The sequence below is a fragment of the Desmodus rotundus genome, chromosome 12 (genome assembly GCF_022682495.2).
Source record: "Desmodus rotundus isolate HL8 chromosome 12, HLdesRot8A.1, whole genome shotgun sequence".
Lineage (NCBI taxonomy): Eukaryota > Metazoa > Chordata > Mammalia > Chiroptera > Phyllostomidae > Desmodus > Desmodus rotundus.
In genome coordinates, this window is record NC_071398.1 from 3,126,803 (window position 1) to 3,154,437 (window position 27,635).

Sequence of the window (27,635 nt, forward strand, 5' to 3'; positions counted from 1 at the left end):
TTAAAAGGCTGTCACACGTCGTTCCGGTACAGCGTGTCTGTCACACTCGGGGGGATTTTATTCTTGGCCATTTATCCTGGGCGTTTTCTAATCTGATCTCGTGTGAAAATTACTGGGGAATAACAAACAATGTATCTTTCCAATCCATCTAGTCTCATTTTATTTTTGTGTCATAGCAATGTAATTCTTTAAGGCTTCTTAAGGTTTGGTGTATAATTATGAAGACAAATGGATATATTTTAAGGCCAACTTTTCTCAATTTTTTTCCTTTCCTAAAGAGTATAGAACTTTACCATATGCTCATTAAATCTTTCAAAGATTCCGAAGCTGAGAAATCTGAGTGAGGTTATTGAAGTGTGTCCTTGGCTCAGAAAGGCAGCGTTGCGTAGTGGTCCCTGGTCCCCTGGAGGCTGATTGCCTGCATTCGGCTCTGCCTCCTCCAAGTGGGGTCAGTCTGCAGGCCTCAGTGGTCTCGTCTGTAAAATGGGGTACCCACAGCACCTTCCTGGGTTGTTATGAAGATACAGCTGGGTTTTGCTTATGAAAGCTTTAAACGGTGCCTGATACGTATGGGCGTTAGTAAATAAGAACAAGATACAACAAAGTGAAATAGAATAAAGTAAAAAGAAAGCTTTACTCCAGTTTGCAGCATTTTATCTAATCTGCCCTCCCCAAGAAGGAAAGCCTCTACTCTCTGTTTCCTCACCACAGTTTCAGGTTCCCAGGCTGTGTTCTGGGAAGTCAGGTGACGGTCGAGGGAGAAGGACCTTTCCCTAATCTCCTCTTCTAGGCCTTTTATGTTGTGACAGTTTCTGCCTCCCACTTATTTCACCAGGCCATGTTTAGCGAGGTTTTCCCTCTCGGTACCTTCATCTTTCCTCCTGCCAGAACCTTCCATTTTCCCTGGTGCTGCTTTAGATTCTGCCTCTCGCTGCCCCTCCCCACCACCAAGTTGGTTCAAGGGCTGCCCCATGACGATACTTAATCTCTCAAGGGGAGAGTCTTCTCTTCCCTGGCTTATGTAGCTATTTCCGGAGACATGTTAACACCATAAACAGGCTCTCCACCCTCACTGAGCACCCCCCACCCACTTCACATCCTCATTGCCTGGACTGTTGCAATGGCCCAGGGGTCAACGCTCACAGAGTTGTCCAGCTGTTAGAGATGTGCTTTTCTAAACATTATTTATTTATTTTTTTAGAGAGGAAGAGAGGGTGAGAAACATCCATGTGTGGTTGCCTCTCACGCGCCCCCTACTGGGAACCTGGCCCACAACCCAGGTACATGCCCTGACTGGGAATTGAACCAGCGACCCTTTGGTTCTCAGGCCAGCACTCAGTCCACTGAGCCACACCAGCCAGGGCTAGAGAGGTGCTTTTGATTTACCCTTCCTTTTTCATTTTATCCGCTTTATTATTTATTTAATTTGTGATTATAATTTATAGGGATAATTATTCTATTTATATTATGTATTTCATATAATGATGTTTTATTATTTATTTAACTTAATAATAGTTAACATTGTTTTATTATTTAGCATCGTCTATCTGAGTCATTACTGCCCCAGCATCTCATGGTCCAAGTTATTAAAAAGTTGTTAAGAAAGCTTCATCAGCAGTAAATGGTTGCCTTTTTTGTAAATGTGTGACCCAGCTAATGGCTTTTTGAAACTTACATTGGCTTCTGTTTTTTATTCTGTGCTCTCAGTCTATATCATGCCACCTTTGGGGACGTCTGTGTACAATGTCGCATCCTTGTATATGTCTCTAGCTGGGGATCGAAGGCAGGGAGACGAACAAGGATTTACAGAAACCAAGGTGACTCTAAAATCCAAATCTTCTCATTAGAGTCCTTCTCAAGACCTCTCAGTCCTGTTCAAAACCAAAGACTTGTCGACTGACAAAGGGACAGCTTAGAAGCCCATGGGGCGCCCTGCCTGCCTCCCACCTCTGGGGGTCACTGCTCCCAGCCCCCAGATGGCAGAGGCGTGAGGGGTCCGGCGCACTCCTTCACACAGCAGCCATGGGGGACCGAGGCTCGGGAGGCGGGGGGTGACGAGCAGGTCAAATAAAGGAACACTGCGACCAGTCACGCTTTCTGCACAGCCCTCCCGACGGCTGGACCTGACACCCCGGACACCGCCGTTGTTACCGAACACAGACCCGTGAAGACAGAGTGACGAAACTCTGCCTGTGGGCCCGCACACCCGTGCACACATCCACGCTGCACACACGAGCTGTTCCCTGGAGCGTCGCCCACCCACCCCTGCTAGTCCCCACCATGGTCCTTCTCGAGACCAGTTCTCTAAACATGTAGAGAAATCAGAGGGTCTTTCGTGGGTGTGCAGTAGTGGATTTGCTGCCTCTCAAAGCATTCTCTCTTGTACGTCTGTAAGTGGCGAAGCGGGAAAACCATCTTTCTCTTACACTTCACAGACAGCACTCCGTGCCCACACGCTCTCCGCCATCTGCACACTCGCACGGCGTTGCTGGGCCGCGGGAAAGCCGGCCGAGCTTTCCCCACGCCGCCGGGAGCTTTGCCTCTCGTCTCTGCCGGAAGAGCCCGTTAGAAGAACGAGAGGCCTCTCCAGCTCTGCGTCTGCGAGCCTTCCTGGAAAAAAATAAAAAATAAAAGCCCGTTCTTCTCAGACTCAGGGTCCCGCCCTGATAAATGTGGATCGAAGCGCTCGCTCGAGAGCTTTCTAGGCAAAGGCTCCATCTGCCGTCTGTCGCATCCCTGCTTTAGCTGGGGCACGCCGGTGGAAGCCAGCAAGAACGTGGCGCCATTCGCAGGCTTCCTGTCTTCCCCAGCGTGGCATCCGCTGGCTGACATCTGTGTCCCACAGTGAGAGTCTGCCAATTCAGAGCAGGGGCCGTCATGGGGGAAAAGCACAGCGACTGGCGGAGAGACCGCACACGGCCTTGGGAAGCTGAGGCCTCTCCCTCCCCACACGCGCTCTGTTCTAGAAGGCTTTTCAGGTAAAGGGGTGGTACTTACCCTGGAGTCAAATGTCAAACCGGCACATCCCTGGGACAGGGTTTGTGTTTGTGGAAACACTTGATTGTCGAGGTGAACAGGGCGCATGGAAGAAAGGTAATTCAGGAATGTGGGTGCTGGAGTCCAAACACCTGGTTTCAAACCCCCACGCCATTCGCGGAGTCACCTGGGGCCGCTGACCTAACCTCTCTGGGCCTCAGCTTCTTTCTGTATAAAACAGGCGGATAATTGGAAACCACGGATTCGTCCTGAGTATTCAATGAGTTAATACATGCAAAACAATTCACAAGCAACAAGCACTGCGTAAGTGCAACTATTGTAACATTTATCATTATGCATTAAGAGAGGCTTTTCACTAAGATATAAAAGAAGTGGAGGAGCTCAGTGATTGGCTTTAAGGTATGGGTTTCAGTACGAAGTGACACCCCACCTGATAACCAGATCCCATCAGACAGACAGAGAACGTTCCAGCACAGACAGACTTCCGCTGTCCTCAGGCTTCCGCTGGGGAAGGTGCCCCAGATTATTTTGCGAGCTTTTTTTCAAGTTATAATGAAGGAAGTCTGCGGGCCTCTGCCCTCTCGGCCTCAGCACCAGCTCTGACTCTCTGGTCTGTGAACGCATTTCTCTTCCGAGTTCGGCTCTTTTTTTAGAACTAGTTGTGAATTCTTTATTCTCACACATAGACATATGACAGAGGGGGAGGAGGGCGTGTGCACCTCCTAAATTTTAGCAAGAAATCTGTCTTGCCATCTTAACAGAGTGGAAAACCCAGCAAGGAGAGTCTTCGTTTCCTCCCCTCCCAAATCCTGTTGACAGACAGGGCACGGAATGCACACGCCCCGGGTAAGGGGTAATGGTCACGGGTAATGCAGAAGCTGTTGGGAGCGTGGGCCTGTGGGCTCTGTCCACACCAGAGGGAGCCCTAAGCCATCTCTGTCGGGGCTCCCCGCCATCCACGGCTCTTGACGGCTGTCCTTCGACTCCTGGAGCCCGCCTCATCGGTAAGTTTGGGTGGCCGAAAGGACCTGGAAGTAACTCCTCTCCAGGGGCGCCTTGACCGACTGCCGGGCGTACCCCAGCTCCCCTTGGCCGAGGGCATTGTGAGGTATGTATTTTGCACAGTTTTTGGAGCTTCCCTCGGACATTCAAATGCAGTCGCCCACCACGGTAGCCACCCTAGTGCCCCTCACTGTCCGCCCACCTTCTTCTCCTGTCCCACTTCTCCCCACACCACCCGGGCTCCCTCTCTCTCCCAGTAAAGCACTTGGACCCCAGACCCTTGGCTCAGGATCTCTCCTGGGGCTTCCAGCCTAAGACGGCGTGCACACTGTATGGCCTGGGCCAGGTTGGGCCCAGACCCCTGGGCCCATGTTGACGGGGCGTGCGCCGGCGGACCGTCGCTTCCCCTGGGCTGTCCGTCCCACCCTCCCAGGTCCGGCCCACCACGGGTGCACACCTGCGGGGCTGTAGCTGTTGGGAAGTGGGCGAGGACCACGACTGCATTCACATACTTGGCCTTCCCCCTGCCCGTCTGTGCTGGAGATGGGAGACCCTGCAGCAGCGGTCAGGGCCATCGGCCGGCACGCTGGGAATACTGGCGGCCACGGGCCTCAGCACACGTTCCTCGCTGTGCCTGCCGCCCTGCACCGGCCTACCAGACAGGGTCTTGGCTGTTTTCCCAGTACCAGCCCGGCTACACTAGTCGCTGTACCTGCCCTGGTGCCAAAGGAGACCCCGCGTCCTGCAGGACTTGCTGGCCAACGGCAAGTGAAGGCTGGTTCGCAGGGCCTCTCTTCACAGACCAGCCTGCCCGTGGGTCGCCGCGCCTGCACATGCAGCCAGGCAGGCCTCTTAGAGAGCACCTCCCCTACCCTGCGGCCCCTCTCAGGCTCCTCCCCGCCAGCTCTTGTCTTGCTCGTCACCTTCATGAAGCCGAGATGTGCGGCATACCCCCTGCTGCTGTGTGACGTCCGTGCCGTGCATGTTGGCAATCCAAAAACACGCAACTCCTGAGCAGACCACACACTCGATTTCGCCCGAGCGGCGTCCTGCAACACTTTGCTCGTGAGGCCGTCTCTCGAGCGTGTCTTCTCTCCTGAGACACGACACGGGGATGGGCGAAGTCCCAGTGGGCCGTGAGGTGGGTCTGGGGCTCGCACGGCTGCCTGTGTCTGCCCGGGCTGAGCCCGGGGAGCCAGTGTCTGCTGCTGCCCAGGAACCACAGGGGTCCAGGGCCCCTCCTGCTCCAGCTTCTTGCCTTAAAGGTTGGGCGTTGTGGTGTTTCCGCGGGAACTTGCTGGATTCCTGTCATCCCGGACAGGCACACCCGCAGCCGGCAGCGGAACGCACGGTCCCTTCCGTCGGCCTGCTCTGCGTACTCACTCTGTACGTCCTCCGTTTTGATTCATGAAAAATTGAACGGCCGTTAGTGAATGGAAAGAACAGCATGGTAACGAGATCATTAGTCCTATTAACTGGCCAATTGTGCTTGTCAGGACATTTAAAGAGATTAAGGCAGAAAGATCAGAAGGGACACAGAAGCCGGGAACATTCGGGTCCCCCGGTGCTCGGTGCCCAGACAAGTGCCGCTCCATCCGGGCCTCGCTTCTACCAGATCCCTTCGGCGGGTGCTCCTTGCACAGCTGCCGTGTGGCAGGGGTGGCGCTGGATGTCAGGGGACAACAGGAACCAGGGTGAATGAAGTCGCTGATCTGGGGCCTTCGTGCCGGCGGGGAGGCAGAAGCGTGGCCTGGACAACGGGTCTGTGGCAGGCGGGAGTGGCTGGAGCCATGAAGCCCCAGGGCCAGGCCAGTGCACTGAGGGTGGCCGGTGGGAGCGAGGGCAGGCCCCTCCGGGAAGCGCCGTTGGAGCAGAGGTTTAAAGGGACAGGGGAGCTGTGTCCTGCAGCCGTCTGGGGCAGTGTCTTGTTCATAGGACCACATGGACCCGCAGCCTCCACGGCAATGCCCGAGGAGGAGAGAGAACCCTGGCGCCGTTTCCACCGGCTCGGCCCAGTGGAATGTCCTCTCGGAGCCTGGAAGCTTCTTCCGTCAGCCCCTTTCTGTGTTGGCGTGAAAACCATCATGCTGTCTACCGATCTTGTGGCCAGCACCAGCCACCCTCCCGCAGCCCACGGGGCCCACTCCGTGCTGCTCTCCCATCGCCCACTGAGCCCCAGCCCGTGCCTTCCGGCTGCTCAGCCGCCGGCCCCTCCCTGCCTCTGGGTCTGCGCACTTGCTGCCTGCCGCCCTCAGGAGCCCAGGCCCCCAGCTCACCTCCTCAGAGAAGCCCCCCACCCCCGCCCTCTGCCAGCCATCAGCCCAATGCTGCCTCCAGGTCCCTCGCTGCCTGGCTCTCCGTCTCTGTTTCCATTGTGGGACCGATCAGGGCCTAAGACACACGCTCGCTGCCTGCCAGCTCCGTGTGCAGCCCCCACATGTCACCTGAGTCCATCACTGCCTCCAGGGCCTGGCACGGCGCCCAGCACAGAGACGAGGTTCAGGGGCCCTGTCCGCTAACCAGCTAAAACAGGGCTAGGAAGTGACAGGCGGGCTCCTGCTTTTGTTTTCAGGTAGCTGAACTTTGGCCTGGAAGCCGCACGGAGGAACGGGAGTCTACGCTGAGCAGAGCGCTCTGCGGCTGGGGCAGGTGGAAGCAATCAGGTAACACTGATACTCCTGCTGTTTTGCCTCGTGTGTCCAGGATCTGTTGCTGTGTGTTTTTTAAATAACTTAGTATTTCTTTTCAATATATTGACCCATTTTATGGGCTAAGTGCTATGTTACTGTTGGTGAGTATTTGCAAGTAACAGGACGAGGGCCCAGGGTGGGCCAGGGCAGTTAGGGCCACAGCGGCCCTGCTCCTCGCTGATCCCCTGGCATCGGGAAAGTCCATCGGGAAAGCATGCTATTGTGTGGCGGTGCCAGGGTCCCGGGTTCACTCCAGGCTGCAGTTTGAATAGCAGACTCATGAATGTCTGCCAAGTGCCAGACTCGGTGGCAGGTGCTGGGGTCCCGGGGGAGGGAGGAAGCATTGCTCCGCTACCAGGAAGAGCCGAGGATCCACACTGCGGTTCCCGAGCCCACCTGCACACCTGAACCGCCTGGGGCTGGCTCGGCACCCTGTGCCTGGCCCCGCCCGCCCCGCTGAATCGGAATCCCCAGCTGCTTGTGCTTACAAGACAGGGACGTGTGAGCCCCTGCCGCCCCTGCCTCCTGGGATCTTAGTCACCAACAGTGGACGACTGCTCGTAGCATCACGAAGCCACATACTTGACAATGTAAAGAAAGCGACGTTTTACAAATAGAAGGGATGGCCCGAGGGAGTGGAGGGAGGTCAGCAAGGCCTGTCCCCTGCGGGTGGCCCGGAGGACATGCTCCCCGAGGAAGCTGCAGTCCTCAGCTCGGGAAAGGCTGACGCCCGGGCGGAGACCCATGGGTCCAGGAGAGGGTGGATGTACAAAGGGAAGGCCGTGGACACCGGGACAAGGGCCATAGAGCGGCTGGTGGGCATGCGCCGGGACGTGGCGGCGTCTTGGTGCAGAGCCACACCTCGGAAGGGCCTGTTTTCGGGATGCGGAGGGCAGCCACCCCGTGCTGGGCAGCAGGTGAGCCTTGTCTCTGCTTCTCATCCTCTTCCCCCCGAAACGCTAACAAGGGGCAAATACCGTTCACTGTTTTCCCATGTGGGGGCAAACGAATGATGTACTTTTCTATGTAAGGCAGGAACTGGGTACTGTGTGTTTAGTCAAGGGAAGAGCTTGAATTAAAACACAGTGTCTTTCCTAACTGGCAGACGTGAGAGAAAGGAAAATAGGAGAATCTGCAGGATAGCCATCAAAGGAAAGGAATTAACATGTCATCTAAGATTATTTTAAAATGTCAGTTTCTGACAGGCAGCAAGGGGGTGTGGTCGCCAGGAGAACCAACCATATGATTGGAGGGGCGGAGCTTTCAATCCCATCCCCAGCCTCCTGGGAGGGGCCAGGGGCTGGAGATTGATTGAGTTCAGTCTGCAATGGCCAATGATGTAATCAGTCATGACCCTGTAACGGTAACGTAGCCTCCATGAGACCCTACAGAGAAGGTTCAGGGAACTTCCCGGCCGGAGAACATGCAGAGCTTTAGGGGACTGGCGCATCGGGGAGATCGAGGAGGCTGCAAGCCCTCTCCCCACACCCTGCCCCATGTGTCTCTTCCACCTGGTTGTTCCTGAGTTAATCCCTCTTACAGCAAATGGATGGTCTTGTAAGTAATGTGCTTTCTGGAGTCTGTGAGCCATTGACAAATAAACCCCAGGAAGAGGTTGGTGGAACCTGCAACCTGTAGCTCGGTGTTCGGAAGCACAGGTGACAGCCTGAACTTGAGGTTGGCATCTGAAGTCGAGGGCAGGCTTGTGGTGCCGAGCCCTTGACCTGTGGGATCGGCCGCTGTCTCCAGGTGGATAGTGTCAGAATTGAGTTAAGTTGTGGGACACGCGGCTGGTGTCCCAGAGTTGCCTGTGGGTGTGGGGAACCCACAAACCCACACTGGGATGGGGGGCAGAACTAGAAGGGCTTCTCTCCCTCCCTTTGGCCTCCCCTCCATCCTTGGGGGTGGGATGGCCCCTGACATCCTGTCCTCCCACAAAATCTCCAGAATCAGGGAGGGAGGGGCCGGCTTCCCCGTGTGCACCGTCCTCTGACCCAGAAGGAAGACATTTCCCAGACCCAGGCGCAGGTGAAGTGTTGGCCAGGTGGCCTCACTCTCTTGTTTCTTAGCTTTAAAGAAAATGGGAGCAATGAAGGTCAGGGCGCGGGGAGCTGGCTGCTGTCCAGTGGCCGCTTCAGACCCGTCCGCTGCCCTGCTCCCTACCCCACGTCCTCGGAGACTGATCAGTGGGTTTCATCAACACCTTTTCCCTTTGCTTCTGGTGAGGTTCAGCCTCGGGAGGCACATGGGGTGGGAGGGAGCAGGGAGAGAAGTTCCCCGCCCCTCCCCCTACAGTGTAGCCGCGTTTCCGACTGAACGCCAAGGTCAGGAAGGCACCGCCTTGTGGTACCTTCTGAGGTCTTGTTTTACCTTCCCGACTTACATCCCTGGTCTGCTTGGATTTTATGCCCCCCACCCCCGCAGCTTTTCATGTTCGAAGTTTCTAAATCTACCACGTAGTTAAAAAAAAAAACAACTTAGTAAACACTCAGATCCTTCTGCTCGATTCCCCAGTGGCTAAGATTTCATCGCATTTCCTTCACGTCTCTCCCTGTATGTGCACAAACAAACAGGAGAGCGAACACAGAGCTCAGTCGCTGGGCTGCGCAGGCTTGGCTGCCGTGCGCCATCCGTGTGTCTTAGGGGCCCCGGCCGTGCACTCCTGCACGCTCCGCACCGCCTCCTGAGGACACGGACGTTCTCCTCTACGACACCCCGACATTGACCTCAGTTCAACAGTATCACCCGAGTGGATTTTTTTTTTTTTTTAAAGCTTAGAGAAACCTTTCTTGACAATCCTGACATTTTCGTGCCTCGAAGCTGCCAGAGCACTTCCACCCACGTTGTTGCATTCCCCACGCGGCCTCCTTGGGGAGCGCCGTCAGCGCCCCGCCCCAGAGGAGAGGACAGGCGAGACTGGGGCTCTAGGCCTCGCCTCCCAGCTCCAGGGTCCACACTCACGCCCATGACGTGACAGCCCGTTTTGGACAGAATGTCAGTTTTTCAAAACTGTGTGCCCCCAAACACTTCCCTTGTATGTTCCCCTCCACCCTTTCCATGGGCCAAAAGTACTGAGGACCCCTTTCTGCATCCTCAGGCACTGAGGGTGGAGACAGGTGTGACGGAGGGCAGAGCATGTCCTGACCGCGCTCTGCCTGGCTCTTGCTCCTCCCCTGGGCAGCCAGTCTGGAGCGCTTCTCTCCATCAGCCTGGGGCCTCCTCGTCCTCCGGGAGAGCCTGGCTTTGAAGCCCAGCCTGGGCCGCCTCACAGACTCCTGGCTGCCAGGCCTAGCAGGCTACCAGCTCTTCCCCTCCCATCCGTCCCCTTCTCCCCTTTGCCACTGTCGCCGCCCCAGTCAAAGCCCTCGGCTCTTGCTGGGAAACTGTGGCAGCCCCTCCCCTGGTCCCAGGACGGCCACTGCCCTCCAGTCCCAGCCCCTCCTCCTCTCTGTACTCAACTCCTCAGTGATGCCCCTGCCCAGGGGACAAGTACCAACCAGGTCGGTGCTGTGACCCGTGTGGCCCCGCTGACCTCGCTGCCTCCTTTCTACCTCACAACTGGGGTTCAGGCGACACCAGCCTCGATGTCTTCACATGAGCCCAGGTCCCACCCCAGCCTCTCAGTCTGCTTCTCCTCTGCCTGCCACGCCCCAGCCCCGTCCCCACTCCCAGTCCACTCCCAAACTCCACCGAGATGTGGTCTGTCACTTCTCTCACCCCCGTCCCCCGCTCCCCGGTGTGCCCGGCATGTGGTCAGTTCTCAGTGAACAGCTGCGGAACGGATGGTGCCTGTCAGGTCGAATTTTCCAGACGCAGGCCTGGAGACTAGGCTGCCCGTGTGGGGTCAGGGAGGGGGTCCAGGACCATGGGGGGAAGTGGGCGTAGGCAGGGCCGTGGGGGCTGGGCCTCGGAGCAGGGTGGGACAGAGCCACTGAGGCTGGCTCCCACCTGATCCCCCGGGGGAACTCTGGAGTGGACTCATCCCACCTGAGGCAGGGAGCCAGCTTCCCTAGCAGCTGGGGGATGGAAACTCCCAGGCCCTCCGGGAGCGGTCCCAGGAGCCCAGGAGTGGTGTCCGCTGACCGCTGGAGGCAGGAGCTTACTGACGTGGGCAGGGGAGTGGGGGGGGCGCACAGAGCGCTAGCAGGATCCCGGAGGGTCTGGATGGGCTCCGGCAACGCCCACTGCTCAGATGCACGGACAGGCCCTGGGCGTGCCCAGACGGTGCCGAGCAAGCAGCGAAGCCAAGCAGTGAAGCCAGGCAGCCTCTGGTCCGCAAACGCTCCCACCGCACCCCTCCCTCAGCCAGAGGGCCTTCCTGCTGCCCCGCCCGAAGGCCACCAGGAGCCCCCACTCTTATTAAAGGCAAAGTCTTTGCATTCATTTCCACATTTTTGCCGCTCTTTATTGTTCATCTTGAGGCTCTTTGTGCAAAGTGCTGAAAGCCAGATCATAACTTGATGATGAAATATTGATTACACATCTGTATCTGTATGCAGAGGGCCGTGCGTGTGGCGAGAACACCCATCCTGTAATCTCTCCTATTTTAAGTCAATTTGAAGATGGATGTTCCCCTCAGGCCCCTTTTGATAAAGCGCCCGTGTCCATACGAAAGGACATTAATGCCAGTGCGAGTCGATACCCGCTTATTGGTCTGGGCAGCGTCCCTGACACGTGCCAGCTGGCTGCAGGGGTGCCTCCAAAGCCCACCAGCTCCCAGCCAGTTGGGGTTTCTTCCTTTGCATCACTTGGGTGGGGAATGTCAGGGGGCGCGGGCCAGCAGGCGGCTGCCCACACTGGCTCCGGAAGCGAGACGGGAATGGCGATAAAAGCAAACACAACCTGCAAACCAGTCTGGAAGAAGCTTTATTTCTGCCATTAGCCATGTGCTGTCCTCTCTCTGCATCATAAGAGTAAAATGGAAACAGCACAGGAAGCAGGAAGGGCTCCGTCTTTGTCTCGGGTTTTCGGCATTGGCGGAGACGAGGTCTCCTCTTGACCTTAGGCACCTGCTGGGCCTGACTGCCCGGAACTCCCCACCACCTGAAGCCCTCTCTGCTAAGTGCTTCTTAAAAAGCTCCTGTCCCGTCTGCTTCCCCACCAGAGTCAGGTCCAGGGGGCCGGGTTTCCAAGGCCTGGATGTCGAATTACTCTCTGCTTCACTCGTTCACCCAGAAACTGAGCAACTGCTACGTGGGGGGACCCGTGGGCTCACACTCCAGCGGGCTACAGGGCAGCAGAGGTAAAGTCCCCAGGAGAGCCAAGTGGAAGGCCGTGGTGGCTGGGGCAGGACAGGTCTGCACACCAGAGCTCTGCGTCTGACACTCACCGCCGTCCCCTCGCTGGGGGAGGCACTTCCTGCACGCCCCACACTCACGTAGGCACAAGGACCCCACAACTAGAGTGACGGGCAGACCTCGGCCCCGCGCAGCTCGTGTCCTGGCAGGGGATGAAGATAATTAAGTGAAATTAGTGATAACACGGAAGGACGATTTCTGAAGTTGACCCGTGCAGTGAGGAAGGCACATCAGGGAATGTTCCAGGGCAGAGGCCCTGGGGCGTGTGGAGCTGAGCGGAGGGGTCAGGGGGCTGAGCTGAGCCCCAGACTGCAGGAAGGAGCCAGTGGGCAGGGAGTCAGGGGAGCGAGCCCCCAGCAGGGCAACGGTGGGTGCCGAGTGCCTGAGCGGGAGCGGGCTCGGCACACCTGAGGGCCTGAATTAAGACGTGGCACACCTGAGGGCCGGCATCATGGCCCGGCAGCTGGAGCCCGGTCGGTGATGGGGAAGGTGGGGGAGGGGTTACTCAAAGTGCCGGAAACTTGATTTCCGGGTGAAGCCTACACTCTCTCTCTCGGACAGATTGGCATTCTCACCTGGGTGGGTCGTTTGGGCAGAGACAAGAAATGTGCCCAGCAGTGCGGAAAGAAGAGGAGGGTCTACAGTTTCTTAAGACACACGCAGAAGCCCCTCATTCTTTTAGAATGAGGCGAAGGCCTGCAAGTAAACAGAGCCCGAGACTGGAAGTGACGGGGCCACCCTGGAGGAGGGAACCTCACAGGAGCAAACAGCTCGCCGGGAACAGGAGGACTTGCCAGGTGAGGAGGGCCCGGCAGGATGGGGGACACTGGCCCCTAAAGGGGGAAAGGCGTGCAGCTCTGGAGGCAGCACGGGGTGCAGAGTGGGCTGTTGGGGGCAGATTTAAAGTTAAATGGGCCCATCAGCTTGTGCCCTCCTGGGGGAACCTAGTCCTGGGCCTGTGGGACAGGGAGGGGTCTTCCCAGGTCCCTGCTTCGCACCTGGGCTGTGGCGGCTGAGAGGCCACAGGCAGGGTGAGGTCCGGGCTCACGGCAAACCACACATCCAAACGGTGGCGGTGGTGGCTTCTGTGGCTTTGGGCCATTGGGAAACGTGAAGGAAGTTCATTTCTCTGCAGCAGCTCCAGTGAGGAGCCGGGAGAAGTAACTGAAAAGGTCAAACACGCCCTCCCCCTGCTCGGCTGGTAAACCAGCGGGAGGCTGAGCCCCAGGGCTCCCCAGGAGGGCAGAGCCCCAGTCAGCGAGGGCAGCCCCCGCCCCAGCTCCGGGCTGTCTGGCTCAGCTTTCTGAACAGAGTGGACCAGGAGGAGCTGTGCCCCAGGCATCCCAGGACGAGGCCCCGTAGAGAGGCAGGAGAGGGCCGCAGCCAAGAGAGTGGGCACTGGACTCACAGTGCCACCAATTCAGATGCAGACTGGCTGCCATGCCAGCCTGAGGGTGGCACCCTAGAGGCCAAAAGCAGGCCAGCGGTGTGAGGAAGGGCTTCTCTCCCCCGGGCCGGCACTGTCGTCCAGCCCAAGGCGCCCCCGCACTCAGAGAACAGACTGACGCTTACAGAACCCTAACACAGGTAGGAAGTGCGGCATCTTGTGCCTCCAGGGACCCCTGCCAGTGGCCCGGGTCAGGGGCAGACCCCAAAGGTCCAGCGTCACTGCCTGCTTCCAGTGATCTGGGGTCTCCATGCCCGAAAGGAAGTCATCAGCCACTGTGGTCTGAGCACAGCGTCACTGAAACGACCCACCCAGCTCCCAACTCCAGTTTCAGGCCACCAGCACCCTTCTGACTTCAGGTCAGGTTCCCACGTCACGTGCCACAGGGAGTGAGCGTGCTCCCTGCAAGGGGGCAGCTGACCATTGCCCTGGGCAGGCGTGCGTTCCATTAATAAGCCAGCTTTCCAGTTACTGCACACGCGTGTTCACACACTGCCTCTCCCTATTCACAGTCCAGATGTGGGTGGGCCTGACCCCAGTGGACCCTCTGGACTCCGGTCCCCAAGGCGGAAGCTTCCCCACACAGCCCTGTCTCCTTGCTCTCCTCCTCCTGTGCCCTCCCTGCCCAGCCTGCCCAGTCCATCAGAACCACCTCCAAGCTGGGAGCGCCCTGGTGTCCCTGCACGGCAGGGCTCCTGCTCTGAGGTCCACGGGAGCAGCCCTGGGTCCTGTGAGCCCTCAGCAGAAATTCAGGAAACCTGGGGGAATCCACACGCATCAGCCGATATCAAGGCCACACAGTGTAACCAAAGTGCCAGCCACCTCGTGAAACAGGGGAGCCGAACACTGTTTCCATTGCACAGTCGCTTCTAAGTGCCTTTCATCAATGAGACTGGGGAAGCCAATTTGTCACTCCTCAGTCAGTGCCGTGTGTGTCGTTCACCGGATCTTCACAGAGATGGGGACGCTGAGAGGCGTCCTTGTTGAAAACCAAGGAGTGGCCACCCCCTCCCCACCACTTACAAATGAAGAACCTAGGGGGACCCCAAATGTCCTTGTCCTTGAGCCCCAGATTCCTCTGAATCTCAGCGTACTCCGTAGCCCGTGCAGCCCGCAGCAGCTGGAACCATGAGGGAGAGTCTCCCTGGAGTCTGTTGGCTTTTTTTCTCTGAATTCACTCAAGTCTCAATGCACAATAGGTCTGGCCCTTGAAGTGGGTGGTGCGCATTGGTGTGGAGTTGTCGTCATTCACCTGTTCCACTGGGGAGGGTCAATCTTTTTTTTTTAAGTGGGGGAAAAGGGTGTAAAAATTACACCAGCAGTTTCTCCATGTTATTTAATCCTCACAGCAATCTCATGAGGAGAGTGTACTTCCCCCATTTTAAAGATAAGAAAATTAACATTTGGAGAGGTTTAAAAACTTTCCGAGGGAACATACATGTTGAGAAGTAAAATGAAGCCATGTCTAACGTTTATGGCCAGGCTCATTCCACTACCCACACTGGATTCAGCACCACGGACAGAGGCGCCCCCTAGAGGCTCCGCAGAGAAGAGCGTGGGGGCAGAGGGAGGGTGCTGAGTCCTGGGGAAGAGCTCTAGCTACAGAAATGCCTGAGCCCACAGGAAGGGGCCAGGGCCACGGAAGGGGCCTCATCACCATCCTCTCATCACACCCGGAACCTCTTTCTCTGCTCCCGCCATCCACTGAAGCTGGGACCAGCGCTGTCATCTGTAAAGTGCCATTCTCGGGCTGCCATCCAGAGTTTTGGTGAAGCACAGACAAATCCATGGATGGAAAAGTTACCTGAAGTTCATAAACATTCACCGTTAAGGAAGCAGCAGTTTGGCCCGCAGTCCCAGCGGCTTTGCGCGGTAGACGTTTGCATCTGGCTTGTGCGAAACCCAGACAGGGGTTGCTGCCTGTCGTGAAGCCCGCCTCCGAGAGCGATCCGGGGCTGAGGGCCTTTCCTCCTTGTGACCTTGCTGCCTTCCCATCGGCTCCTCTGGTCCCTGGGTGTGTCTGCATCCAGCTAGGAGGTTTTGTGAGCTGAGTCTGGAAATGGCGCACCTCACTCCCACTTATGGTGGGCTAGCTAGAACCCAGCCCGTGGTGGCGGTGAAGGGTGATATGGGGCAACTGTGTGAGATCACAGTGGGATGCACCATGTCTAGCATCAGAAACACCCACCCATAAGAAGATGGTGTGTCTTGGAGGGGCCCTCAGACCGTCCAATCTGGCTGCTTCCGAAATGTCCCCTCCCTTCCTACCTCTCCTCGCGCCTCCACCATCTCCACCTGCTTGAAACAGACTCACTGTCCTCCCGTGGGTGCTCAGTGGTACTCCCGACACCTCCAAATATTGCTGACCCCCTTCCCTGCCCTCCAGGGGCAGATGGGGTGGTGGACATGGGACCGTGGCCTCTGAGGCTGGCTCCTCCCCCCCACCTCGGCCCGTCCCAGGACCGTCGCTCCCTGGCCCCACCTTCAGCCAGTGGCCCCCTGGCAGGGCACGCCAAGGCCCCACTGTGTGCTGACATTCAGGCAGTCCTTAAGGTCACCCTTTGTGACATGTCACCAGGAGCGAACAAATGCACGCTGTGTCCGTCCCATCAGAGCTGGTTTCTGTCTGCATCTGTCATCGCTGATTGCATTTGAATGGGTTTAGTCTCTATTTTAAATAAAAGATTTATGCCTTAGCTGTCAGAGCCTGCCTCTATTTGAAAATTTAATCTCGTTTCTAGGAGTCTAGATTAACTTATTAGATTTCGGCATCCCTCATGTGTCTTCTAGGGAGAAGGAGGCGTTCTCCTCTCCGCCCTGCACACACCGCGCAGAGAAAGCCAGGACCCGGCGGCTTCACTGTTCAGCGAGCCAGGGCAGGACCGGAGCCACTCTCTGGGACAGCTTTATTGGTGGCCTTGTGTCCAGGAGTGTTTTTCTGGGTCCCCAGTCTCTAGGCCCACTGCCAGGCCAGGAGTCCTGGGGGCCTGGGTTTCTCACAAGCTCCCTCTGCCAAACTTGCCCTTTCTCAGGAGTTTGGTGGAGGCCCCAGAAACACCTCCCATCTGCTGTTGGAGACAGCCTTGTGTCCCTGGGCTGTGCCGGGGTCCTGAGCTTCCTCTGCATCTGCGTTGCATGACCCAGCCCTCGCCAGGTGCTCGCCTACTGGTTGGACAGCTAGCCAGGAGGCCTGGGTTTGAGTCCCAGCTGCGTGTCTGTGGGCAGTTCACCTGACTTCTCCGACCCTCCTCCTCCTCATCAGAAAGGCAGTGATCCTGTTAATGCCCATCTCAGACGGCTGTGCCACTGAGTGAGAAATGGGGGGGAGCTCTCTGAAAGCTGCTGAGCAGGAGCCTGTCCCTGCCCCCTTTGGGGTGAAGACGTAACTGCTCGCAGGGAGAAGTGGCCTGCTCAGGATCTCAGTGAAGGGGGCGTCAAAGCTGGCAGAGACCCAGGGGTTCTGACCTCCACCCAGGGCTGCAGGCTCTGCCTTCCGCCCCCACTCCAACCCCCGTCTCTCCCTCTGTCCCTCTCTCCCCCTCACTTTCCCCTTTCTCTGTCCCTCACTCTGCAGCAGACTGAATTGTGCCCTAAAAGTCATATGTTGAGCCCTAACCCCAGTGTGGCTGTATTTAGGGACATGGTCTTTAGGGGATGATTGCAGTTGAAGGCGGGGCCCTGTTCCAATAGACAGGGGCAGAGACCCCCCTCCCTCCCTCTCTCTCTCTCCTTCCCCGCTCCACCCCCCCACACACACACATGCCTACACCAAGGAAAGGCTGTGGAGGCACACAGTGGGACAGCAGCCACCTGCAAGAGGAGACCTCGGGATGAAACCTACCTGGTCGCACCTTAACCTTGGGCTCCAGCCTCCAGAACTGGAAGAAATACATTTAAGTTGTTCTAGCCACGCAGTCTGTGGCATTTTGTATGGCAGTCCATACAGACTGACATGCTTTCTCTGTCCCTCTGTCTGTTTCTGTCCTGGTCTCTCCATCTCCGTCTCTCCCGAGCCTCCCTCCCCTGCCAGCCCTGACTTTCCTGTGGCATCACCGCCATCTGCTGGTCTATCTTGGGATAGCAGGCAAGACCCAGGCCTCGGGTAGCTCCACCCCCTCCTCCTCCCCACCTCTCCAAGGTGGGGGTCAGCCAGTCCTCAGGCAGCACTGCCCCACCCACACCTCTACACACTCTCCAGCCAAAGAGGAGCGCCTCTCACCACCCCTTCATTTGCCCTTCCTCAAGCTCCTTAAAATCAGGGCCACAGACAACCTGTTTATCATCCCTCATTCCTGCCACTCCCTCAGAGCCCAGCACATGGTAGGTGCTCGTGAAATGCCCCCTGTATGACTAAGGGAAGACACCCCTGTGGGGGACTTCACAGGCTCTCCTCCTTGGAGGCACCCACTCATGTCTCTGGTCCACCCTTCAGGTCTCAGCTCCAGCAGCAGCACCCTGCCAGCAAGGCCCCCGGCCGCCAGGGGCTGGGACACTCTGAGTACCCCCCACCCCAGGGCTGCTGAGACCAGGAGGGCAGTCAGCAGCAAGAGGCAGCTCAGCCCTACAGACAGGCCTGGAAGAAAGGAAGGGGAGGATCCTGGATCCTGAGGTCCAGAGGTGGAGGGGGGTGCAGAGAAAGCCCCTGGAGGGGAGGAACAGCGTCAGCCAGGGCCCGGGGTTGGGGTGGTGGGGATGAGAGAGAGAACCGGGAAGATAAGCCAGAGCAGTTCTCGAGACGTGGGAAGCTGGGTCAGGGAGTAGGAGCCTTCCCTGTTGAGTGGTCCAGCACCTGGGGCCAACATTAAAGGCGTCGAAGCCACAGCTGCACACAGCCGTGTGGGGGCCCTTGATGGGTGGGGCCAGGGACCTGGGCCCAGGAGCTCGACAGAGGCGGTGAAGGCAGCTCGGAGGCCCCTGGAGCCACATCGTGGAAGAGGCTCGGCCTGTCTTCAGTCCCCTCCAACCCTCCCTGCCTCAATGCTCTCAAAAGCCCCTTCTTTCCTGGGGGGCACTCAGGGGGTGCCTGGTACATTGGAGCCAAAGCCACTCTTCACCTTCCGGGCTCCTCACTGCTTCCCCGTGAGGAAGGAGCCCTCGGCTTTGCAAGCGGGTCGTGCCAGCTGGTGTCTCACTCGCTTGCTGTGTTGGGAACCCTTTCAGGGGCTCTTCCTGCCCACGACCTGGAGCGAGGTGTGGTTATTGGTTCCAGACTGTTACTCATCCAGGTAGGGAAACTGAGGCAGACGGGTTACAAATCCTGTCCACGGTCACACAGGCAGTCAGTGGCAGCGCTGTGACTTGCAGCGGCACCTAACCGAGGTGCACACTGCCCCGAAGTGAAGAGGGGCGTGTCATCCCAGGGCCCTGCCCTCCCTGCGGCCGTGTCCCACCATGCCCCCCATCAGCAGTTCCCACATCCCGACTGCCCCACCTGGCCCCATCCCTTGCCCTGAAATACAAGTCTTCCCCCTCTGCCCGTGTCCCCTTTCTCTCTTCCACCTGCAAACGTCAGACAGGGGAGACAGCGGGGACCCCACCGTGCAAACTGCTTGGGCAACTGCGCTGGGCCACCCAGCCTCCTGTTGGTGCTGGCTTCCGGCAGGCAGACATTTGGAGCTTCCAAGTCGACTCCAGCGAAAAGTCCCCGCGCACTGCCGCAGCCACCATGCTGTGACGAGTTAGTCACTGAGAGCACGGAGCTTTTAATTAACCGCCAGCCCTGCTCGGGTGGCTGGTCCACAACCACATCCGACCGCGGCTCCCCCCCAACTCCCCCGTCGCCTGGCGAAACACTCGGATCTCGCACGGGGCTCTGGCCAGGGTGTCTGATGCTGTGGGAGTGGAGCCACGGCCACAGCAGCCCCAAGGGACCGCCAGCCCGGGAAGGAGGAGGCTGCCGTCGGTCTGGGTGCCATCAGGCCAGCGAGGGAGAGAAGGGAGCCACAGCAGGTCTGTGACAGCGTGTGGCCGTGACGTTATCTGTGTACCAGAACTGTCAGCTCGCACTAGTGTAAGGAGCAGAGCGATCTCCAGGTGCCCCATGCACTGAGGGCATGAGACTCAGGTGTGGCTGGGCCCACACAGATGGGGCGGGGCCAGTGCAGGAGCAGTACTTGGGGCTGGGCAGTCCCTTATTGGGGTAGGGGCTTAGCATCCCCCCTGGGCCCACCCACTAGAGGCCAGGGGCACACTGTGCCTCATTTGTCACCGCCAAACTTGTCTCCAGTCACGGCTGAGTGTCGGCTGCTAGGCAGAAGCCTCCACAATGAGCCCCTGCGACAACACCGAGGCTCAGAAGTGCCAGGCAGTCTCTGCGCAGCCAGCCCCAGACCGCCCCCCACTCCATCCGGCTGCCTGGCATCCAGGGCCTGCCACACTGTGCCCCTGCTGGTCCGGGCTGCCCCGCTGGGCTGTCTCAGAGAGGCAGGGAGTGGGCAGGAGTGAGCCTGAGCTGCCTTTTGGGGCAGCAGGACCAGCCCCCCAAGAGCCCAAGCCAAATACCAAAGCTCCTCTCTGCTCATTCTTGCCTCCCAGCTGCAGCCGCCGCAGCCTCCCCAGGCCATTGCCTTGTGCGGTCAGCCTGTCCCCACACCATTCCCACCCTTGGTCCCCATACGCCCAAGTGTCTGCTCCTGTACTCAAGGTCACCATTTATTAAGCACCTGCCACGTGCCTGGTGCAGTGTTAAGAAATTTGTCCAGATACCTCACTGAATGCTCACAGTCACGTGGAGTGGAAACTATTGTTGGCTTTATTTTCCGGAGAAGGAAACTTAGAACAGAGAGGTTAAGCAAACTGCCCGAGGACACAGAGCTGGCACTTGGTGGACTCCCATGTGCCCCAAGTTTCTACAACTTTGCAGAGGCCTTGGTTGTCTCATGAGCTCCCCGCCCCCCCATGAAGCCAGGCTGACACGTGCGCTGTTTACAGATGAGGACAGTGAGGTTTGAGGAGAGTCAGCCTCCCCGTGGTCGTGTGACCAGGAGGCCACCAAGAAAGGAGCAGGCCGAGGCAACCCCCCGACCCTCAGCCCTGGGCTCTGCCCCTGGTCCAGGGATCGCCGACTCACAGGTCTTCAGGGACAAGCAGGTGACTCGGGTGGGCTCGAAGGGCCAGGTGGGGGCCATGGCAGCAGACAGCACGCATGCCTCACCTTGGGGGCGCCGAGCCCCTTCAGACCAGGTGGTTTCTGTGTTATCACAGCAACCTGAACTCTGAGCTCCTTTTTAAAGGAAGTGCCCTCGTTTCTAAGACACTCTTCAGGCTGAATAAAACGTCTGTGGGCCACACATCACTTGCGCCAGTTCGCAGCCCCTAATTGAGTCCCTTTTTCTGACAGGTTGAAACACAAGACTGAAGGGCAGAGCAGGCCCAAGGTCTCAGGCCCAAGGTCGTGGGGCCATAGCCAAGGAAGCAGAGTGGGTGGGGGAGGAGGGGGTCGCATCCAGGGCTCTCAGCTGGCCATTCCTGGGGTTTCGCATCCTCCTCATGGCCCTCCAGCCCTGAGCCCTGTGCCCCAGGAAGGCAGCCAGAGGCCTCCCCAGGGCCCCGCAGAGCAAAGGAAGGACAGCACAGGACGAAGGAATCCAGGGGCACAGCGCATGTAAATCACAGCTGTGCAGAGCACATCCTTCCCGAGGCCTAATTGAGACGTCCGCACGGAGCGTCCTGGAAAACTAGGGCAGGCGTAGCGCTGAGAGTCGGAAGCACCCGCCTTGGACGCCCCGCTGAGACCGGGGACCGTGGCTGTTTGGTGGGTTGCAGGCCGGCCACAGGGAAGCAGTTCTCGCTAATAAGATCATGTGTATTTTAAATGGCCCTTGAGAATCACAATGATACTGAGTATTAAAACGCCAGAAAGGAGGACAAAGTAGAAGAGACAGGTAGCCTGTCTCTACGGGGACCACACGGCACTGTGTGGAAAGTCCCCCGTGGATTTCGCCTCGGGCATCCAGCTGGGATGGTTAGCGGCATGGAGAAATCTGTCGATACTCGGGGCTCTTGACCTCTGAGGGGTGGCTGCGGCCTGAGCCCCGGTCCTCGGGCTCTCCCCTCTCGGAGCCCCGCAGGGCCGTCATGGGCTGTGGTTTGGGGACCTGGGGTCCCATCCCAGCTGTACTGGTTCCCAGCTGAGTGGGCTTGGGCAGGTTGTCCCCCTCTCTCTGCCTCAACTTAGCTTCTGTGCTTTGGCCTGAGGGCCCTCCCAGCTACATGGGGGCCCATCGAGTCACAGGCTGCCCATGGGCATCCCTGGACCTGAGCAGGGCCACTCGGGCTTTGTCCAGTCAGCAGTTCCTTTTAAATCTGTCTCCAGCTAATTTCACGTGAGCTCCAGGTTTTCTGGCTTCTCTTAAAAAAAGTCAGGGTCCAGCCACACGGCTGCGCACGTGGCTTTAACCGGCTGAAGCTGAGTGCCAACGTCGGCTCCCTCCAAGCCACACGCCCCACTGCCTGCACTCAGCAGGCTCCCTCCTCTGTGGCAGCCGCCTCCCACTTGAACTTGAGACCCCTGATTCAATGCAGCAGATAGGAAACGTCTTCAGGAGAGGCCCCATCATTACTAATGGAATCTCTGGGTCTCCCACTATTTTGCGTTGACCTTAGGCAGGTCTCTGGGGCCCTCCTGGCTCTGGTCTTCTCCCCGTCAGTGGAAGGAGCAGGCACTCAGCCCTCTGGGGGCACTCCCAGCCCTGACACTCAGTGGCCGCAGTGGCTCCGTGGTCACTCAGTCTGTTGACCACCTTGGTCCTGCCATAGTGTCTGCGGGAGGCGGGGCGGGGGCTGTTCACAGCTGACCCTCCATGTGAAACCGTGCCGGGCAGAAGGCAGCTGGACGGTATGCAAAGTGCCAAGTGACTGACAACCCAGACGCCTGTTAATCAGCAAGTGTCCCTTTACCAAGAAAGTAGAACCAAGACATCTTCATACACACAAAGACTAAAAGAATTCATTGCCCAAATCCTGTGAAAATACTGTAAAATGAATAAAGCCTGATACAAAAAAACTACGCGTAAATGATTCCATGTACATAAAACTCAAATGACAAAGCAAACCTGTCCAGGCAGAGGTCAGGAGGGAGTTTACCTGTGGGGCAGGTGGGGACTGGCCGAGGCCCTGAGGGGAGCTCTGGAGTCTGCATTTGGGATTCCTGCACGTTTCTGTACACTTAGGTTCCTTCCATAAAAGTTTTAAAAGAAAAGCCTGACCGTGCCACCCCTCCTCTCTGTTTGAACCCCTCTGTTGTTCTGTTGCTTGCCTCTCCTTCCCTGTTGGAGCCACTCATGGGTTCCAAGGGCCTGCCTGGTGGCCTCTGCCCTCGTCCTGCCAGCCACCCCAGCCTTCTGTCGTTCCTCGACTGTGTGCAGACGTCCATCCCACCACAGGGCCTTGGCACGAGTACATCCTTTCGCCCGGAGCCCTGTTGCAGCCTACTTACTCTTTCGCTCCAGGTGGGGGTGTGGCCCGCCCACCGCACCGCCTGGTCCAGTCCTGGGCGGCAGGCTCACAGAGAGTTGCACCACTTCCCTTCAGCACAGGCAGCTTCATCGGTCATTGTGCGGTCACAGAGTCACTGCCGGACTGCTGAGAGTGACCTCACAGTCACCCTCTGGGCCTCCCCCCCGGAAAGCCAGTACCCCAGCTGCTGGCCTAACGCTGCCCATTCTGTTTCCCTCTAGAGGCTGCACCCTCCCACCGAGTTCCCAGGCCCACCCCTAGCAACAGAGGAGTCGACACGGGGAGAGCATGCCGCCTTCTGACCCAAGGCCCCCCGCCGATGCCACGACGTCAGAGAAGTTTGAGGACCTGAAGGACACGATGCCCACGGAGAGGAAGTCCATGTGGAGGACGGCGGAGGAGAGGCGCATGTCTGACCTCACGCGGGTGTTCGAGTGGCTGGAGCGGAGGCAGGGCAAGAAGAACCAGCCTGCCCAGGTGCGTGCTGCCCACGGGACCCCGCCCGGACGGCTTTGCGAGAGGCTGTCACCAGGGGGGAGGGACCTGACATGACTTTTTTGTTGTTGTTGCATTTCGAAAAACTGTACTTATTGATTTGAGAGAGAAAGAGAGGGAGACAGAGAGAAAGAGAAGCATCCATTTGTCATTCCACTTACTGATGCACCGTCGGCTGATCCCTGCATGTGCCCTGGCCGGGGATTGAACCTGCAGCCTCGGTGTATCAGGCCGGTGCCCTGACCAGCTGCAGTACCCGGCCCGGGCTGAAGGCAGGAGGGCTTGTACACACAGACTGAACTAGCAGAAAAGGACTGGAGGGTGGCAGGGGGAGGCCGTCCCTGAGAGCAGGCCACCCCGTTCCCTCATTGTTGCAAACGCAGTTGGGCTCTGCACCCTCCCAGAGGTGGAGGTGGGGGCGCTGTCTTTCCTGGTGAACGCGTTTCAAAGGCACGGCCCCAAGGCTGCTCAGGCACTAGCTGCAGACAGAATTCCAAGCCAGGCTGCCAGGCCGCCATCTCCCAATCTCCCCATCTCCCCACCACCACAAGTGACACGCCCTGCGAGGGGACCCAGTTGATGTGGCTTTCCTGTGATGCTCACACCCCACCCACCCCTCGTGGGTGGGCTCGGATGCCCCTCTGTGGGCCACTCCTCGCTGGCCGCCATGCTCCTCACATAGCCGTCCTCCCTGCCTGCCCGGTGGGTGTGGAGGGCTGGGCATGCACACAAGGAAGCCCACATGGGGCCATGGGGGGCGTGCTCAGCCCTTGGTGGCCACAGGGAGCACCAGGACATGAGACCGTGGGGTGGGCTGCTGAGGCAGCCCCGGGAAGACAGGATGGGTGGGGTGGATAAGGGCAGGTGGGGCCTTTGGGGACAGGGAGAGAGTCCTACAGGATTTGCAGACAAGGTGACCACACTGTGGCTGTGGCCTGGAGGGAAGTCCCAGCTAGAAAGGCCACCTGTGGTCTGGAAGGCGTTTGTACTGGGCCGGGGAGTGGGACCCTTCCATGGAGGGTGACAGGGAGCTGGCGATGGGTCCTGAGGTAAAGAGGGACAGCCAGGCTGGGGGTGGTGGGACACGGATAGGCGTGTCTGGAGGCAGAGGGACGGGGAGGGGACAGGAGGGCCGGATGGGAGCCGAAGCTCTGGGTGGTGACAGGGGACACAGTTCTTTTCTCTCTGCCCTTTCAGAAACACACCCCGGTGGTGGTGCCGCCCCCTAAAGCCAAAGTGAAGGAAGAAAAGAAAGCCAAACTCACCCAGAAACAGGAAAAAGAGAGCCGCCAGGTGTCATTCTCTGACAAGGTAGCACGGCCCCCCACCCCCACTGCTACCCGCTCCAGGCTCTCCTCTCCCATACACTGCATGGCTACTTTCTAAAAAAATAATAATAATTTAGGCTCTAAAATCCAGTCCAGCCTTACACTGACACCCACCCAGCTCCCGCCCAGCAACCTGCCCCGCCCGTGGAAGATTAGTACCCCGGTGGCAGAGGGTCCCATCGCCCCCTCTCCCTATGCCGCTCAGGAATGTCGGTGGAAAGAGGGGAGCACCCGACCTCAGTGCTGCCAGGCTGTGGGGTCCTAGGCCCCACACGGCTCCCCTGGGACAGACTCACAAAAGTGAGGAGCTGCTGACCAGGCATCAGTGTGCCGTGCCCCCCCCCAGCTGCCCCATGCCCCAGAATGCATCTCTCCTGTGGCCCCCTTGCTGCCTGTCAGTGAGCGCTTGACACCGCTCCCTCTGGGGTAGAGGAAGACACACCTGTTCCCCAGCATGTGACCTCTGTCCTGCTCTCCTCCAAGGATTCGGGGCTAAGCAGCAGGAGGGACAGGGATGCCGTCACCTACCGAAGACTCTACGGAGTGGAGGCAAAGGGGAAACGCCTGAGCATGGTCCCTGGCAACTACAGTAAGGACGGCCCTAGGAAATCCGGTAAGAGAAGCACATGGGCCACGACAGACTCCAGAATGGCCCCCCGGAATCGGCTCCCCCAGAAGTTCCGAAAGCTCACGCCCTCCTAGGGCGGCGGCATCCAGGGCAGCCTGGCCGTCGGGGGTGTGGGGCTTGCCTCCCCTGACTCCCGGCTCCCGGTGTCTCCCAAGAGGAGGTGGCTGCCATGTCTACACATGTTCCTCTGTAATGGATCTTTTTTTAACTAGTGTTTTTGAAATCCTCACCTGAGGATTTGGTTATTGATTGAAAAGAGAGAGAGGAACATCAGCGTGAGAGAGAAACATTGATCTCTTGCCTCCCGTGCGTGCCCCGACCAAGGAGTGAGCCCGCAAACTTGTGGTGCCTGGGGTAACACTCCAACCAATGGGCCACCCGGCCAGCGCTGAAGTGTATCTTTTTTCCTCTGGCTTCTTTGAAGAATTATTTAAGCAATTTTTTAAAAGATGTTATTCATTTATTTTTAGAGAGAGGGGAAGGGAAAGAGAAAGAGAGGGAGAGAAACATCAATGTGTGGTTGCCCCTCGTGCACCCCCAAATGGGGATCTGGCCCACAACCCAGCCACGTGCTCTGACTGGGAATCAAACCAGTGACCCTTTGGTTCACAGGCCGGCGCTCTATCCACTAAGCCACACCAGCCAGGGCTCCGTTTGATTGGAATGAACACTGATGTCATTTGCTTATGGTTTGTTGTGTTTTGGGGGTTGCTGAGATTCTTGGTCTATAGTTTTCATCAAACTGAGAAAATCTTGGCCATTATTTCTTTAAATATTTCGTTCTGTCCTCCACTCTCCCCTCTCTCTCAGGCACTACAATACACATGTTTGAAGCTCCATGACTCACTGGGGCTTTTTCCCAGGCTTTTCTTTTTGGTTTTCTTTTTGTATATTTTCTGTTGCTATGTCTTCACATTCACTCATCTTTTCTTTGCCTATTCTGACGCTAATCCCACCCCATGTGTTTTTCACTCCAAACACAGTCGTTTCCATTCTAGACCTTCAGTGTGCGGCACTGTTAATGCCCTAGGTCTCACCCTGCTGAGCACAAGCCCCCTTGGCCACAGGAGGACGGTTGCAGTAGCCGCTTTCGTGTCTGGTCTGCCCGTCCTGTGTGTGCTGGCTCGTCTCAGTGCAGCTTCCTCCTGTCTCCCGGTCCTGGGAGTCCTCTGTGCCTGGGCCCATCCCAATTGTCTTCTGTCCCCCCACTGGGGAAGCCGTGGCGCTCAGGTTCCCGCCCTGTGCCGAAGCAGTCGGCTGGGGCTGTCGTGGGACTCACCTCATCTGTTTTGCTTTAGGAACAACGAAACGGTTGTTTCATGGAACAGGCCCAGTTTTGTAACTCCGCAAGGTGGAGGGTTGGTCCCCGCTCCCCCATCTCGGTGGAAAACAGAGGTCTCAGCTGGGCCTCTCCAGAAGGTGAAGCTGGCGGCGGCTGTGGCAAGTCGCAGCCCCTCTCCAGGTGGCCACCCCCCATTCAAGGGCCTGGAGGCGGCCTAGACTCCTTCCCCCAGACACCGCCCGGCGTAAAATGCCCGGACTCTGCCGGTGAAACCTTACAGACTCACGCGAAGAACGGTTTACTTACAAAGAAAAAGGAATCAGAGTGGCACCAGGCTGGAAGTGAGAGACACACTGTTTTGGGAGGAAGACCCGCCGCCCTGTGACCCTAACCCTGTCCCCGGGCACACGCGTGTCATTGTGTGTGTGCCCTGCAGGGAGTGACCCTGCACATGTAGGAATACGCGGGGACTCTCTCAGGCAGGTACCCCTTCGACTACAGAACATGCTCTGGAAGAGAGCGCAGGCACCGACCTGAGAGATTACCGGTTTAAAATGAAAACCTAGACAGACACTTCAAACTGATAATGCAGAAAGACTGAAAACAAAAAGGACAGGCAAAGAGAGAAAACATGCAAACAGAGGAAGTGAGATTAAGGCTGAAAGAAAGCACACAGACTAGAAGAGGGATATTTTTCAATCTTAAGGAGAAAAAATAACCTTTAAACCTGCACACACCAAAACACACAGTGGCTAAATAAACACTTAGACATGCAAGGAGACCCTGACGGAAACGCGGCTGTGGTCGGGGACTTTAACACACCTCTTTCGGAACCAAGTGGGTGGCACAGACAGTGACAGAAACCCAAAGAACACTCTAACAATGCCATTGACAAACCCCAACTTTAGGTATAAACAGAGAACACACATTTTTATATGGCCAGAGAACACTCACAAACATCATCTGTACATTCATCACAAAGAAAACATCACCATTCAAAAAAGCAGAGATTT

The 27,635-nt window shown here is 57.6% G+C and overlaps 1 protein-coding gene across 1 annotated transcript in view; it reads left to right on the plus strand.

Annotated features, from left to right (window-relative positions):
• C12H16orf78 (chromosome 12 C16orf78 homolog) overlaps nt 1-27,635 on the plus strand; it is a 61,971-nt gene that overhangs the window by 29,860 nt on the left and 4,476 nt on the right. Inside the window, exons 2-6 of the mRNA XM_053915766.1 lie at nt 6,572-6,662; nt 12,548-12,783; nt 23,111-23,366; nt 24,582-24,695; nt 25,196-25,325. Coding sequence (XP_053771741.1) covers nt 23,178-23,366; nt 24,582-24,695; nt 25,196-25,325 — 433 coding nt within the window. The 5' untranslated portion in view covers nt 6,572-6,662; nt 12,548-12,783; nt 23,111-23,177. The remainder of the gene's footprint in view (nt 1-6,571; nt 6,663-12,547; nt 12,784-23,110; nt 23,367-24,581; nt 24,696-25,195; nt 25,326-27,635) is intronic.